At 40.7% G+C, this 16,820-nt stretch overlaps 1 protein-coding gene across 44 annotated transcripts in view; it reads right to left on the bottom strand.

Annotated features, from left to right (window-relative positions):
- Positions 1–738: 738 nt before the first annotated feature.
- The window catches only part of CFAP20DC (CFAP20 domain containing), a 266,072-nt gene continuing 249,990 nt past the window's right edge, over positions 739–16,820 (bottom strand). For 22 of the 44 annotated variants that reach the window (XM_086367122.1, XM_086367117.1, XM_086367123.1 and 19 more), the window contains 3 exons: positions 16,657–16,751; positions 1,388–1,464; positions 739–1,295 (listed from right to left, as the gene is read on the bottom strand). In XM_086367122.1, coding sequence (XP_086223248.1) covers positions 1,281–1,295; positions 1,388–1,464; positions 16,657–16,751 — 187 coding nt within the window. In that variant the 3' untranslated portion in view covers positions 739–1,280. Of the gene's footprint in view, positions 1,296–1,348; positions 1,465–16,594; positions 16,752–16,820 lie in introns of those variants that run through there. The other 22 variants (XM_086367120.1, XM_086367127.1, XM_086367121.1 and 19 more) reach the window with 3 other exon arrangements.

The following is a 16,820-nucleotide window of genomic DNA, read 5'->3' as shown; positions in this document are numbered from 1 at the left end:
AAGTTTACCAAATACCAACATGGTTCTAAATAATGTATAATCCTTTGAACAGGAGCCCAAATCTACTCCTGAAAAAAAAAAAAGAGCTCTTATTTCCTTTATCAAGCAACATTAAATGAAATTATAATATTGCCATTAAATCCAACTGTACACCAATAATTTTTCATTTCTGATGGTACTCTTATTATAAAATTTTTATTAAATAACAAAATATGCCTAATACAATAAGCTAATACAATAAGTACTTCCTTGAACTCACTATTTATATATTTGGCACACAATTCAAGGCTAGTCTATTCAAATTCAGGAAGCACGTGATTTTTTTCCCTTGTGATGGAATGAGCAGGGTTACAATGGCGTAGTCTTCAAGACCAAAGGAAGTCTCCTCCATTTCTCCAGGTCTAAGTCACAGAAGTGGTAAGGTATGTAGAGTGCTCAAATGGGTGGCTTCTTACTAAATATGGATCCATAGAGATAGATTTGTATTCATAGATAATTTTTTAAAAAGCACAGAGCTAAGTAGCTGAAGTTATTAACAATGTTATGATCTTTGGCAAACTATGGATGAACTATAATGAAATGGAAATTGTGGGGCCAGTGCCAATAAAATACAATCATAAAGTCTGACTAATTCACAGTAATTCCTTTTCTAGAAGTCTAAGGAAAAGTAAATACCATCTAGGAATATTCTGGCAAAGAAAGTGGGTTAAGTAAAAAGAAGCAGTTTAAAAGGCATTCTTCTGACCATCATATTTTATTTTTAATACAAATAGGTAATAAAAGAAAAGGCATCTTTTAAATATGAATACGTTTTCTGTGTATCAAGCCATCATTTACACATTAACACTGCAAAAATTTGAATAACTCTTAATTCATTTACATAAAAGTATATGAAGTAAACAGAATTATATATAGGATAAGAACCAACAAATAAGTAGCAATTCAAAGTCCTACAATCTTGTCTCTATATTAACTCCTTCACAGTTCTGAAGTCACACCCATCTACATAAAGAATGTAGGCAGTCCTAACATTGAACATTATGTACAAACTGACTTCATCTCTCTTAGTTCTTTCTGATCCTGTAGGCCTACCGGAGACACACTTGTGACGCCAACTTAACAGAATCAGAGCTGCTCTCCTGCTCCACCTGGGGCAGCCATCCTTGGCCCTGGAAGCAGGCGTTATACCAACTCGTAGTACTTCCCAGTTTGGGGATCAAAGTAACAGTTCAAACATGGGTCATACAGCAGAGTCAGCACTTCCTCATCCTCTTCCACACTCAGCTCCTCTTCACCTGTTGGGGACGGAAAGCACAGTCATGTTAGCTGCTGGCCTCGCCGGGAATTCTTAAACTGCAACAGAGAAGGGCAAGGGAGCAGGAATCACCATTTGTCCTGGAGGACCATCCTTGTGTGGGCGGGACGTCAACGCTGGGAGGCAGGAGTGCTGCAGATGTGATGGCTCTATACTTGCCGTGTAAGATAGAGAAGAAACGGTGATCAGAGGGGCCAGATTCACTATAAAGCACAAGAAAAATGAGCGTGCACAACTGGCAGGGAGGAGAGAGGACTAAGGAAGAGGGCCAAAGGACTAAAGAGTTATGCTAATTAGGGTTGAACGGGATTCAAAATTTGATTATCTTTGATTATCACAGCTCTAGCCTTCTTCATGGGCCAGAGCTGCAGAAATGCCAAACAGTGCAAATGAAGTAATACAGTAAAGAGCTCAATCCCCATTCATACATCCTAAAAAGGCTACCACAGAAACATGAATTAAAATAACGTTTAGAAATATAAGCTATGCAAAGCAAAGAACACATGAGGAAAACAATGTCAGATGATCTGTAATTGTATTAGTGGTAGCAAGATGTGTCAAATTTTCAGGGAAAATGAACACGTCAAATTTTTTTCCCTGTGGTAATTATTTAGATGATTTGGTTGTAGAGAATGCCTACTGCCTACGTCATTAGCAAGGTTTGGTTGGTTTTCAACAAATGAAAAAACAAAAACAAAAAGCTGCTTTACTAAAATGTTACCTGAGCACCTTATATGTGCCCAGTGCTGTGCTCAGCACTTGTGTTCCTTATGCCATCACCAGCAAGCAAGTGCCCTCTGGACATCTCAAAATATACAGGATAGGAATTCAGAGGCTGGGAGAGCAAGACTTCCCTCGGCTGGAGACTCCCAGAGCAGGCTCAGGAAGGAGGAGGTGATGAAGACACTACCCCTCTCTTTTTTCTTAGCATGGGCTACTACGGACCAAAGAAAACCAAACCTTTGGCCTGCATGCTTACCAGGTCAGCTTTGGATAGGGCTTGGATGGTGGGCACGGGCATGGCTGGCCCATAATAGAGACTCCATAAATACTGAGCCCTTTTTGAAAGGACGAATCAGTGACTGTGAAACAAAATCTGTGGTCTTAAGTGTCCTGCCCATGAAACAAAAGCGGCTATTAAAGATTAGTGAAGAGTTAACTGGATGTGGCTAAGAGCACCCCTGGGCTCTGGAATCCAAGGAACCTGGGGATGGATGGGAGAGTGCTGTTCATCACCTGAATGCCCTTCAGCTCAGTTCAGTTCAGTCCTCAGTCGTGTCCGACTCTTTGCGACCCCATGAACCACAGCACGCCAGGCCTCCCTGTCCATCACCAACTCCCAGAGTTTACTCAAACTCATGTCCATTGAGTTGGTGATGCCGTCCAACCATCTCATCCTCTATCATCCCCTTCTCCTCCTGCCTTCAATCTTTCCCAGCATCAGGGTCTTTTCAAATGAGTCAGCTCTCCACAGCAGGTGGCCAAAGTATTGGAGTTTTAGCTTCAGCATCAGTCCTTCCAATGAATATTCAGGACTGATTTCCTTAAGGATGGACTGGTTGGATCTTGCAGTCCAAGGGACTCTCAAGAGTCTTCTCCAACACCACAGTTCAAAAGCATCAATTCTTCTGCACTCAGCTTTCTTTATAGTCCAACTCTCACATCCATACATGACTACTGGAAAAACCATAGCCTTGACTAGACGGACCTTTGCTGGCAAAGTAATGTCTCTGCTCTTGAATATGCTATCTAGGTTGGTCATAACTTTCCTTCCAAGGAGTAAGCGCCTTTTAATTTCATGGCTGCAGTCACCATCTGCAGTGATTTTGGAGCCCAGAAAAAAAAAAGTCAGCCACTGTGTCCACTGTCTCCTCATCTATTTCCCATGAAGTGATGGGACTGGATGCCATGATCTTTGTTTTCTGAATGTTGAGCTTTAAGCCAACTTTTTCACTCTCCACTTTCACTTTCATCAAGAGGCTCTTTAGTGCCTCTTCACTTTCTGCCATAAGGGTGGTGTCATCTGCATACCTGAGGTTATTGATATTCCTCCTGGCAATCTTGATTCCAGCTTGTGCTTCTTCCAGCCCAGTGTTTCTCATGATGTACTCTGCATAAAAGTTAAATAAGCACGGTGACAATATACAGTCTTGACGTACTCCTTTTCCTATTTGGAACCAGTCTGTTGTTCCATGTCCAGTTCTAACTGTTGCTTCCTAACCTGCATATAAGTTTCTCAAGAGGCAGGTCAGGTGGTCTGGTATTCCCATCTCTTTCAGAATTTTCCACAGTTTATTGTGATCCACACAGTCAAAGGCTTTGGCATAGTCAATAAAGCAGAAATAGATGTTTTTCTGGAACTCTCTTGCTTTTTCCATGATCCAGCGGATGTTGGCAATTTAGTCTCTGGTTCCTCTGCCTTTTCTAAAACCAGCTTGAACATCTGGAATGTCACAGTTCACATATTGCTGAAGCCTGGCTTGGAGAATTTTAAGCATTACTTTACTAGTGTAATTGGATTTAGGTCATACCTGAATGTGCCCTTCAGCTGGTGACAGGTTATTTTACCTCACTGAACCTTCCTTTGCTCATTTATAAAATGGGAATAACTCTATTTCACAGAGTTTTGTGGGTGAAGTTGGATGCTAGATAATATGCATACCAAGAACACAGTAGTTGTTCAATAAAAGATCACTACTATTAAGGTTGGTAATAAATGCAATAAATCATAAACTGTAGGCTAGAGTTTTAAATAACTGAGAACAGCATTGATAAAGCTTAAATATAAAGGAAAGGCTTCAGAGACAGGCAGCGTGACATGTAGACAATGAACTCAGCATGTGGGTCCAAATCCCATTTCTACCACTTCACAGCTGTGGGGCACTGGGAAAATTCACTACTTAGCCTCAGTTTCCTCATATGTAAAGTAAGGATAGTAACAGTGCCTGTTATAGTACCTATGAGAACTAAATAACACTTGGCACACACACAGTTATAATCATTATGGAAAATATAAGACATGAGAGGGATGTGTTCATTTATAGCTCAATTCCCTACCCCTAAGCTGTATCTATTTGATTTTTTACTACTAAAGAAAAAAAAAAAGTTTGAATGAAACACAAAACCCCCTACTAGTTTTATGTGTGTGCTAGTCGCTCAGTCGTGTCTGACTCTTTACGACCCTGTGGACTGTAGCCTGCCAGGCTCCTCTGTTCATGGGATTCTCCAGGTAAGAATACTGGAGTGAGTTGCCATGACTTCCTTCAGGGGATCTTCCTGATTTAGGCATCGAACCTGGGTCTCCAACATTGCAGGCAGATTCTTTACCATGTGAGCCACCAGGGAAGCCCTACTAGTTTTATACAGGATATTATAATCAATTCAGCTTTAAATAAAAAGCTCTTATACCAAAAATCATGTACTTTTCAAAACAGTAAAATAACACTCATTTTTTTCCCATCAGGTGTGATATTAAAACCAAATATCACTGAGGTAAATAATTATAAGTCAAATTATCTCGAAGACCTGCCATCTGATGTCTTGTTACTGCATCAAACGCTGGGGGAAAGTCTGACCTCTGGCACATAAGAGTTATACACTATATAATTGTTTAGTGCATTCTGTGCTTGCAGTTTCCAAAAAGATAAAATTTTAAGCTGGTGTTATCAAATTAGAAAACTCAAAACATTTTATAGTTAGTCAGGAATCTTTCAAGATGAAAATAACCGTTGTAATGGGCCATGGGTCTTTATCACCCAATTGCAAAGGGATCAAGGTGGATCCAATTCATTAGTAGAGATTTGGCTATATAATGCTTGCAAACTGAAGCAGTAACTGCTATATAAGTGCATTTGTTCCAATACATATCACTATAGAACTGGCATTTCATGCATTATAACCATGGGTCTAAGAGGGGTTTTGTGGTTTTTAGTTCAAAAGCTTTCAGTTCAGTCACTTAGTCATATTTGACTCTGAGACCCCATGGACTGCAGCATGCCAGGCTTCCCTGTCCATCACCAACTCCCGGAGTTTACTTAAACTCATGTTCATCGAGTCGGTGATGCCATCCAACCATCTCATCCTCTGTTGTCCCCTTCTCCTCTTGTCTTCAATCCTTCCCAGTATCAGGGTCTTTTCAAATGAGTCAGTTCTTCACATCAGGTGGCCAAAGTACTGGAGTTTCAGCATCAGTCCTTCCAATGAATATTCAGGACTTATTTCCTTTAGGATGGGCTGGTTTGATATCCTTATAGTCCAAAGGACTCTCAAGAGTCTTCTTCAGTACCACAGTTCAAAAGCATCAATTCTTTGGCGCTCAGCTTTCTTTCATGTTCCAACTCTCACATCCATACATGACTACTGGAAAAACCATAGGTTTGACTACATGGACCTTTGTTGGCAAAGTAATGTCTCTGCTTTTTAATATGCTGTCTAGGTTGGTCATAGCTTCTTTTCCCAGGAGCAAGAATCTTTTAATTTCACGGCTGCAGTCGCCATCTGCGGTGATTTGTCTCACTGTTTCCATTGTTTCCCTATCATTTGCCAAGAAGTGATGGGACTGGATGCCATGATCTTAGTTTTCTGAATGTTGAGTTTTAAGCCAACAAAAGCTTTAAATGGGTGAATTTTAAAACTCTACCAACAATGACATTCATACAAAAATTGGGTGATATTATGTATACTTTTATACGGAAATAAGTGTTTTAAACTTGCAAAAAAGGTTTTGTTTTCATTATAACTTAATTTTCAAAGCCTCCAACTTATATCATTTTGCCACTGTAATCTCTATGTAATGAAATTATCATATTGTTAAGCAATTACAAGTATGATGTCAAGCAATGGGAAATGTTTTGAAAGGTAATTATTGTGTATGGGTATAGGGTAATTTTCAATTATATTCTTGGATAGCACACAGTTTGTTTTTCTCCCAAGTGCTAAATTGCTCTATTTAAAGACTGGCTACAGAAACTCTAAAAGGACAAATTAAGAAATAAAATCATTCTCTGCTACCAGACCAAAAGCATCTGGACAGGGGTCTAAATTATGTTTTTATTCTTCTTCACATAATAAAGCCATTACTAGTGAACTAAAATTGCCTTTCAGATAATAATATATTTACAAACTTTCAGCTTCATCCACTTTGAAGTCAGTTAACAGCAATAACAGAAGGAAAACCAATGGAGCCAGACCAAACACAGCAATATTAGCTGCCCTCCCCTTGGTTAGATCAATGTGAGCAAATAATCCCTCTAGCTCACCTTCTGAAAGTCAATTAATATAAATGCTTAATTATCTATATTTGAGGCATTTTAACTGTAGATAATAGAAAACCTATATGCACAAGCTCAGTCTTCAAGCTTGAAAATAAATGATGTGACACCAGTTTATCAGGTTTAAAATCTCACAGTGAGGACATTATACTTGATTTTCGATTTTCTGACGCTGCCATCTAGAATTTTTTTTTTACAAGTTAATGCATTTTCTCTCTTATAGATTTTGAGAACTGATTGACTGTATTTTTATGTGCATACCAATACACTATGGTTTAGACAATTCAACGGTGGGGGATCACCACTGGGAACAGGCAGCCTTAGGATCAATAAAGATGACATTTTAGATACTATTCTGCTGAGGACCAGGTGCTGGCAAACGCTTCCATCAACTTCTATAACAGTAGGGCAGAATTAACTTTCACTAAAACTCAAGAAAGTGAACTGTTGCGATCTGCTTCTCAGCAAACATGTGCCCTCAAATGAGAGAAAGGTAAATGGCCAAAAATGCGATAAAAAGATGGAAAGGTACTTTCTTCTATTAGCAAGCTGTATTGTCTTTTTGGGAAGGCAAATGATATGCTAACATTATAGTTCAGGTTACATTTGGGAAATAAGTACATCACTCCTTTTGTAAAATCTGGTGGCTATATTTTACTTGGAACATGCCATTTAAAACAACCAGTTGAAAAATTTGGATGATTACTTAGGAGTTCTTGCAATTTCATTCCTTCTAGGTAGTCTCTACTTATAAATGTGATTCAAATGTGAACTTGTGTATCAGAGCATCATGTTGTCACCTTAAACTTACATAATGTGACATGTCAATTATATAATAATAAAGCTGGGGAAAATCTCACAAAACATATATGCACTTGTAAATGTGTGGCCTACCACTCTGAATGCTTTTTGTTGCACGTGAAGGAAGGTCCCTAGTCAGACTATTGAGCTCTGAAGCCTACAAATCCCATATAAGTCTCCAGTGCCTGATTTCAGACAAGGTGGCAGCACTGCAGACAGGTGGAAATGCATCCCAATTCCAGCAATGGAATTGAGGACCACACCCTGGGTCAAGACCCTTCTGTTGTACACTTGGGGAACAAGTAGGTGTGGGTGGTTCTGGAAGAGGGACAGAACCTCAGACACCCATTGGTGTGTTCACTTCTATACTAGAGGGTTCACGTCCAGTGTGCCACAAAAGAAGACATTTCTTTGTATAGTGTCTCCCCCTCTCTAATCACAGGAAAATGGGACAGAGCGCTGGGTACAAAGCAGGCACTTAATTAATGCTGGCTTCTATTACTACTCTGATTGCCAATATTGCTTTTTTTGGCAGAGGGTGGGTGGGGGGAAGTTCTCCTTTGCATTTTAAATAAATCTTCAAGATACATGGAAGATCCAAAGAGTATACCAAGTCATCCTCCTGTTTCCCATAGGCAGAAGATTCACTCATTCTACTCATCAAGCATTTATGGAGCATTTACCGTGTCCTATGGGTTCCCTGGTGGTTTAGATGGTAAAGAATTTGCCTGCAATGCAGGAGACCCAGGTTCAACCCCTGGACTGGGAAGTTCCCCTGGAGAAGGAAATGGCAACACACTCCAATATTCTTGCCTGGAGAATTCCATGGACAGAAGAGCCTGGTGGGCTACAGTAATTGGGACCCCAAAGAGTTAGACAGGACTGAGAAACTAACACATGTGCCATGTCAAACACTGTGGGTACCATGGTTCGATGAAGCAAGATGTCTGGTGAGATAACTAATAAAACAGATTTTGGAAGACTGTTTTTAGATTCAAGGTGTTAGGTAAATGTCAAATAACTTCATGGTGGGAAATAGGACTATGAAAGGATTCCTGTGTTGGACCCAGGACAGGTGGCCATGCTCCCCTCTCTCTGGGTAGCTGGGAGGCATCATGAGATTTCTATAAATTATTTACCAGTAATTTGGATATTATATGCATAAAATAAACATGCATGAGTGCTAAGTCGCTTCAGTCATGTCCGACTCTTTGCGACCCTATGAACTGTAGCCCACCAAACTCCTCTGTCCATGGATTCTCCAAACAAGAATACTGAAGTGGGCAGCCATTCCCTTCTCCAGGGGATCTTCCTGACATAGCCTCCTGAGGCTCCTGCATTGCACGCTGATTCTTAACTGCATCTGCTGCCTATTTGTGACTCATGGAAGACTAATTAATGTTCATAAAGGAACATCTTCTGTGGCTCTGCTGAACAAAAGGTACAAGGATGTTATTTTCATGAGACCCTGGCAACTCTAAAAGGTCTTCACTCAAAATCCACGCAAACTGTAAAAAAGGTTTATAGGCCTGAAGAGAGAGGCATTATTATTCCATTTTGGAGCTGGTAAGCATGAATAATTTAAGGGTCATATCTGTAAAGGAACAAATGTCAAAAAGAAATTGACAACTATTTTTCAGGCAGTCTGGTTCATTTTTAAAAGGTCAGTTTGGTAGTTTTCTTGAGTAAGTTCTGAAATCTTAACTTCCCATTTTTAACATTTTCACGGTCTCCAGGAAAACACATTTTTAGGAAGTGTTAAGGGCACCCGTGCCCATGGTGATTGATATTCGGCAAGTGTGTTGTGGCCCAAGAGGAACGGCTGACAGCTGCCTGCTTCTCCATCCAGTCGAATGGCACGGAGCTCAGTGTTATTCCTGCCGGGTTGGTTGCTCTGCTGGGAGCTGGGCTGTTCGCTTCATGGCAGAATTTACACACTTGAGACATTCTGGCCAAACAGAAACTGTGGAATTTGTACTGAATAAAAGAAGGGGCTCCGGGGCCTGTATAATGCATGTGTTTACTTCTGTATGGCCTGGGGAAAGTCTTCCAGAGTTTTGTGTTGGTCAGGCCATCTTCCCGTTATGCCACTAGCTGCACAGGTACATCTCAGCCTCTCAATCTCTGATGGACGTGGTGGTTCATCACATAAGTCTCCTGCTTTAAGTCCCAGGGTTCATGTGTAAAAGTGGGTAACAATAGTATCTACATATCTGTAGGCTAATTCTAAGAATTAAAGTGTACATGGAGGCCTGGGTAAAGGAAGGTGATATAAATGTTTTTGTTATTTTCATCCGAGAAGTCTGAAGATAGAAGAGACTTTTTCCTTGTGAATCAGTCTTCAAAATTACCTTCACGTCCCAGTGTGATGGTTCTGCAGAAAGGCACTGCTGTGGAAGAAACCTGGATCCAAATTCTAACTCTGATTGAGCATTTGACCTTGGGCAAGGTCACACTGAGGGCAATGGACTTCATCAGTGTTTTTAACTGGTTCATTAGGGCCCCATGGCAGGGTTCTGAGACCCTAACTCGCACTCAGTCAGAGAGATTCTACTTGTAACTACTTTACATACTGGGATTTCATATGAGATTTCATTTGACAGAAAGTCTCTTCACTGCTTATACATAAAGAGCCACTGCATATGGTAACCTACAACTGTTTGAACTGCTACAGTGTATGGGTCTAAGTTCAGTACTCTTATTGTTCCATTTTACAGATATACCAAAAAACTGGAACTGGGGGAAACACTGAAAGTTGGCTTTCAATGAACTACCTTGATTTCCTTTCTTTCAAGGTTATTATTACAAGAAATTACCAGTTGGATGACATTTCTCTCCCTCTTTCCTTTCCTGTGTTCTAACGAGAACCCACAGTATCTATTATAATATATACCAGAAATTACACAGGTACTAGGGATCTGGGGGTGTGTAAACTGATGGTCTCTGCTTTTAAAAACTCTTAGACTACCTGGGAAAAAAGACAAGAAACAACTAAATGAATCATGAGTTACAAACTGTGAAAAGGCAGTGATAAAAAGGCACAGGGTAAAGTGAGAGACAGACTGACTCATAAGATCGTCTAGAGAGGCCTTTGAGAAGGCGGGCCCAGTGACCACCCAGGCCCGTCAGTCCCGCACCCCAGTCATTCTACTCTTCATTCGGACCCTCACTCCCTTGGCCTTGCCCTACATCTGGTCAACACAGTAAATGCACCCCTCGGCGACCCACCCTGCTGGAGACCTGTGACAAGACTGCGTTGGAGGGGGAGGCAGGGCTGCAACACGGGACCAGAGATCTGCCTTTTGTTTTTTCCCTGAAAGAACTTAGCTACTCAGCCCTTGAGGTATTTTCATTTGTTTTCTTGTAGATTAGGAATTCTCAAAAGAAAACTTATTTTTCAATTGCTGGTTTTATATACAGTATTTTTTGATTAGGTAATTTATTTACTTGGTTCTAAACCAAAAGAGGCAGCTGAGAGGAGCAACCCAACGTCCAAGGAGTGGCGGCTGCCCGGCCGCAGGAGGGCTGACAGGAGCTACTCCACGTTCAAGGTCAGGAGGGGTGATCTTGAAGGAGCAGTGGCAGCACTTTGCTTGAGCAGCCGTGAAGAGATACCCCACGTCCAAGGTAAGAGAAACCCAAGTGATACGGTAGGTATTGTGAGAGGGCATCAGAGGGCCGACACACTGAAACCAGAATCACAGAAAACTAGCCAATCTGATCACTTGGACCACAGCCTTGTCTAACTAAATGAAACTAAGCCATGCCGTGTGGGGCTACCCAAGATGGCTGGGTCATGGTGGAGAGGTTGGACCACAGAATGTGGTCCACTGGAGAAGGGAATGGCAAACCACTTTAGTATTCTTGCCTTGAGAACCCCATGAACAGTATGAAAAAGCAAAATGATAGGATACTGGAAGAGGAACTCCCCAGGTCGGTAGGTGCCCAATATGCTACAGGAGATCAGTGGAGAAAGAACTGCAGAAAGAATGAAGGGAAGGAGCCAAAGCAAAAACAACACCCAGTTATGGATGTGACTGGTGATAGAAGCAAGGTTCAATGCTGTAAAGAGCAACATTGCATAGGAACCTGGAATGTTAGGTCCATGAATCAAGGCAAATTGGAAGTGGTCAAACAGGAGATGGCAAGAGCGAACGTCAACATTCTAGGAATCAGCGAACTGATCTGAATTGAAAAAATGGACTGGAATGGGCAAATTTAACTTAGTTGACCATTATATCCCTTAGAAGAAATGGAGCAGCCATCATGGTCAACAAAAGAGTCCGAAATGCAGTACTTGGATGCAATCTCAAAAACGACAGAATGATCTCTGTTCGTTTCCAAGGTAAACCATTCAATATCACGGTGATTAAGGCCTATGCCCCAACCAGTAATGCTGAAAAAGCTGAACGGTTCTATGAAGACCTACAAGACCTTTTAGAACTAACACCCTAAAAAGATGTCCTTTTCATTACAGGGGACTGGAATGCAAAAGTAGGAAGTCAAGAAACACCAGGAGTAACAGGCAAATTTGGCCTTGGAATATGGAATGAAGCAGGGCAAAGGCTAATAGTTTTGCCAAGAGAATGCACTGGTCATAGCAAACACCGTCTTCCAATAACACAAGAGAAGACTCTACACATGGACATCACCAGATGATCAACACTGAAATCAGACTGATTATATTCTTTGCAGCCAAAGATGGAGAAGCTCTATACAGTCAGCAAAAACAAGACTGGGAGCTGACTGTGGCTCACAACATGAACTCCTTATTGCCAAATTCAGACTTAAATTGAAGAAAGTAGGGGAAACCACTAGACCATTCAGGTATGACCTAAATCAAATTCCTTATGATTATACAGTGGAAGTGAGAAATAGATTTAAAGGACTAGATATGATAGACAGAATGCCTGATGAACTATGGACGGACGTTTGTGACATTGTACAGGAGACAGGAATCAAGACCATCCCCAAGAAAAAGAAATGCAAAAAAGCAAAATGGCTGTCTGAGGAGGCCTTACAAACAGCTGTGAAAAGAAGAGAAGCGAAAAGCAAAGGAGAAAAGGAAAGATATTCCCATTTGAATGCATAGTTCCAAAGAATAGCAAGGAGAGATAAGAAAGCCTTCCTCAGCAATCAATGCAAAGAAACAGAGGAAAACAATAGAATGGGAAAGACTAGAGATCTCTTCAAGAAAATTAGAGATCCCAAGGGAACATTTCATGCAAAGATGGGCTCGATAAAGGACAGAAATGGTATGGACCTAACAGAAGCAGAAGATATTAAGAAGAGGTGGCAAGAATACACAGAAGAACTGTACGAAAAAGATCTTCACGACCAAGATAATCACGATGGTGTGATCACTCACCTACAGCCAGACATCCTGGAATGTGAAGTCAAATGGGCCTTAGAAAGCATCACTATGAACAAAGCTAGTGGAGGTGATGGAATTCCAGTTGAGCTATTTCAAATCCTGAAAGATGATGCTGTGAAAGTGCTGACTCAATATGCCAACAAATGTGGAAAACTCAGCAGTGGCCACAGGACTGGAAAAGGTCAGTTTTCATTCCAATCCCAAAGAAAGGCAATGCCAAAGAATGCTCAAACTACTGCACAATTGCACTCCTCTCACACACTAGTAAAGTAATGCTCAAAATTCTCCAAGCCAGGCTTCAGCAATATGTGAACCGTGAACTTCCACATGTTCAAGCTGGTTTTAGAAAAGGCAGAGCAACCAGAGATCAAACTGCCAACATCCGCTGGATCATAGAAAAAGCAAGAGAGTTCCAGAAAAACATCTAGTTCTGCTTTATTGACTATGCCAAAGCCTTTGACTGTGTGGATCACAATAAACTGTGGAAAATTCTGAAAGAGATGGGAATACCAGACCACCTGACCTGCCTCTTGAGAAACCTGTATACAGGTCAGGAAGCAACAGTTAGAACTGGACATGGAACAACTGACTGGTTCCAAATAGGAAAAGGAGTTCGTCAAGGCTGTATACTGTCACCCTGCTTATTTAAGTTATATGCAGAGTACATCATGAGAAACGCTGGGCTGGAAGAAGCACAGGCTGGAATCAAGATTGCTGGGAGAAATATCAATAACCACAGATATGCAGATGACACCACCCTTATGGCAGAAAGTGAAGAGGAACTAAAAAGCCTCTTGATGAAAGTGAAAGTGGAGAGTGAAAAAGTGGGCTTAAAGCTCAACATTCAGAAAACGAAGATCATGGCATCTGGTCCCATCACTTCATGGGAAATAGATGGGGAAACAGTGGAAACAGTGTCAGACTTTATTTTTCTGGGCTCCAAAATCACTGCAGATGGTGACTGCAGCCATGAAATTAAAAGACGCTTACTCCTTAGAAGGAAAGTTATGACCAACCTAGATAGCATATTCAAAAGCAGAGCTATTACTTTGCCAACAAAGGTCCATCTAGTCAAGGCTATGGTTTTTCCAGTGGTCATGTATGGATGTGAGAGTTGGACTGTGAAGAAAGCTGAGCGCTGAAGCATTGATGCTTTTGAACTGTGGTGTTGGAGAAGACTCTTGAGAGTCCCTTGGACTGCAAGGAGATCCAACCAGTCCATCCTACAGCAGACCAGTCCTGGGTGTTCATTGGAAGGACTGATGCTAAAGCTGAAACTCCAATACTTTGGCCACCTCATGTGAAGAGTTGACTCACTGGAAAAGACCCTGGTGCTGGGAGGGATTGGGGGCAGGAGGAGAAGGGGACGACAGAGGATGAGATGGCTGGATGGCATCATTTACTCGATGCACATGAGTTTGGAGTTGGTGATGGACAGGGAGGCCTGGCGTGCTGCGATTCATGGGGTCGCAAAGAGTCAGACATGACTGAGCGACTGAAATGAACTGAAACCAAAAAAAAATTAAAAACTGAAAACAGTGGTTGGGCTCTGGGGCCAGGCTGCTTGTATTTCAATCTCAGCTCTGCCAATGACTAACCTTGGGCAAATTATTCAAGGGCTTCCAAGTCTCAGTTTCTCCGGCTGTAAAAATAACAACTGCATATACAAAAATAGTATCTTCTTCATTGTGCTGCTATGAGGACTGATTTTTTTTTTTACATTTTTTACAACTGAAGTATAGTGATTTACAATGCTGTGTTAGTTTCTGGTGTACAGTGATTCAAACATATATATGTATATAAACATATTATATATATATATATTCTCTTTCAAATTCCTATTATAGTTTATTAGAAGACAATGAATATAATTCCCTGTGCTATACAGTAGGACCTTGTTGTTAATCTATTTTATATACAGTAGTTTTTATATGTTAATCCCAAACTCCTAACTTACCCCCCACCCCACCTTCCCCTTTGGTTAACCATAAGTTTGTTTTCTGTGTCTGTGAGACTGTTTCTGTTTTGTAAATAGTTCATTTGTATCAAATTTTAGATTACACATATAAGTGACAACATACAATACTTGTCTTTCTCTAAAAGACAAAATCAACCACTAAATCAACCACTGAGCACAGTGACTGGCATATATTAAAAGCTGAGTTAATAATTAATAATAAATACCGAGCAACAGGAACCTAGGAAGATTCCCAGACTGCCACACCTGTGTGGCCCCTTCCTTCTGATGATACATACCTGAGGCTTGAGCCCAGTATTTTCCTTTGACAAACATTTTATTAGAACAGACGGAAACAAGTTCAGTGTATGCTATGTTGTTTAAAATGAAGTCAATGACACGTAAAGATTAAGCAAATTAAGAAACACTACTTTTTGATGGTCTTAATTAGCTACAAACTATCTAAGCCTATCAGAAAAGGGAAAGGCTCAGAAATGGAGATCTAGGGTAACAGGGAGAAGGGGTGCCAGATCTGGTTAATAGTGGCCAGAATGTTTCTACAGTCCTCTGAATTTAATGTGTTTCTTTGTCTTCGATGCAAATTTATTTACCTTCAACATAATTTGAGCCCCTGCTGTCAAAACACCACTTTGCAAAGGCAACCTTAAGACATCCTTTCGGCCACTCGTCAGCACCATAGGTCTTCAGTGCCTCTGCTTAAGGACCACATTCTCAGTTCCTGTGGCTTATGCAGGACACTTCACATAACATATTATTTGTTCCCTCACAGCAAGGTCTCCTCCTGACAGCCAAGATTCTGTTTTTCTGTCATAAGTAATTATAAACGTGCACCTCTAAACAGAGTCTCAATTTGAGGGGCATCATCTATTTCAGACAGTAAATCACAGTGACAGTGCCATCACTTGGGCGGCCAAAATGCACAACTCAGATGTATGAGCTCTCACTCTGGATTCTCCGTACCTGAAGAAAAATGGGACGCTCCGCTTTTTCCCTGGGGCAGTTAGGGAAAAAAAGTAAAACTGGCAACTTTGTTAGAGAAATTTATCCCGGTTTCAGTTCCTTTTTTTTTTTTTTTTAAAGAGACTATAGACAGAGGGCACCCATCTTTACAATCCAACTTGGAAAACGATCTCAGGGAGTCCCACTCTGATGTCTGTCATTCCGATTATGCATTTTAGATCTCTCCCCACCCCTCCCATCTCAAGCCCTCTGATTCCACTAAAGATTCTTTTCTGTTCCTCCTCTACAACACTCCTGACAGTCACATTCCCTGCTCACAGTCAGAATCTAAATGGTTCATCTTAGAGGCTGTCATCAACAAAGAGAACCCCAGGCAAATTTTCATTCCTGCTTCCTTCAAATTTTTCCATTACTAATACAACCCATTATAACTCCGTGTCAGCCTCTGCTTTAATGAAAAGGCTGTATCTCTCTATTAACAAAAACATGGAATATTTGGTCTACCTTGTAACAGTACCAACAGCTGGCATTTTGTAGGCGTTATTCCAAATGTTTCATATACAGTACACCTCACTGAATCTTCATGAAAAGCTTGCAGGTGGGCACCATCTATTATTAGTCTTATTTTATAAAACTGAAATTCATAAAAGTCACACAGCAGGAATTTCTAGAGCTGGAATTCAGATGAAGGTCAATTTGACACCAAAGCCATGCTCTTATGCTTTAAATTATATTTTGCCCAGGGATTAACCTTCAGGAGAACAAGAACAATTTCTCTTTTAAATTCCTTTTAGTTGCAAAGAACCTATCACCCTATAAAATGAGGCACAGACTACCTCATTTTCAATGCGTGAGTCTAAGTGATTATCATTTAATAAAAACAGTGGAATCTCAAATTTTCTCTATTTATAGTTAATTATTTTTATTTTTTTATGCTTGGCATTTTTCATATTCCCACCTTGAACACTCAAGCTTCCAGAAGAATCCTGATGCCGCTCTGGGGACTCTTGACTGGGAGGAACAATTGGTGGGCTCAGCATATTTAACCAGTCCCTAAAAGGAAAAGAAGAAAAAAATGAACCACATGTTTGTAGTTCCATATATATAGATTTTTACCTTTCC

Source organism: Bos grunniens, chromosome 22 (assembly GCF_055505025.1).
Source record: "Bos grunniens cultivar Pamir isolate PY7600 chromosome 22, Bosgru_T2T1.0, whole genome shotgun sequence".
In the NCBI taxonomy this organism is placed as follows: Eukaryota; Metazoa; Chordata; class Mammalia; order Artiodactyla; family Bovidae; genus Bos; species Bos grunniens.
Note: the sequence above shows the minus strand (reverse complement) of the source record. Positions and strands in the feature narration are given on the sequence as shown.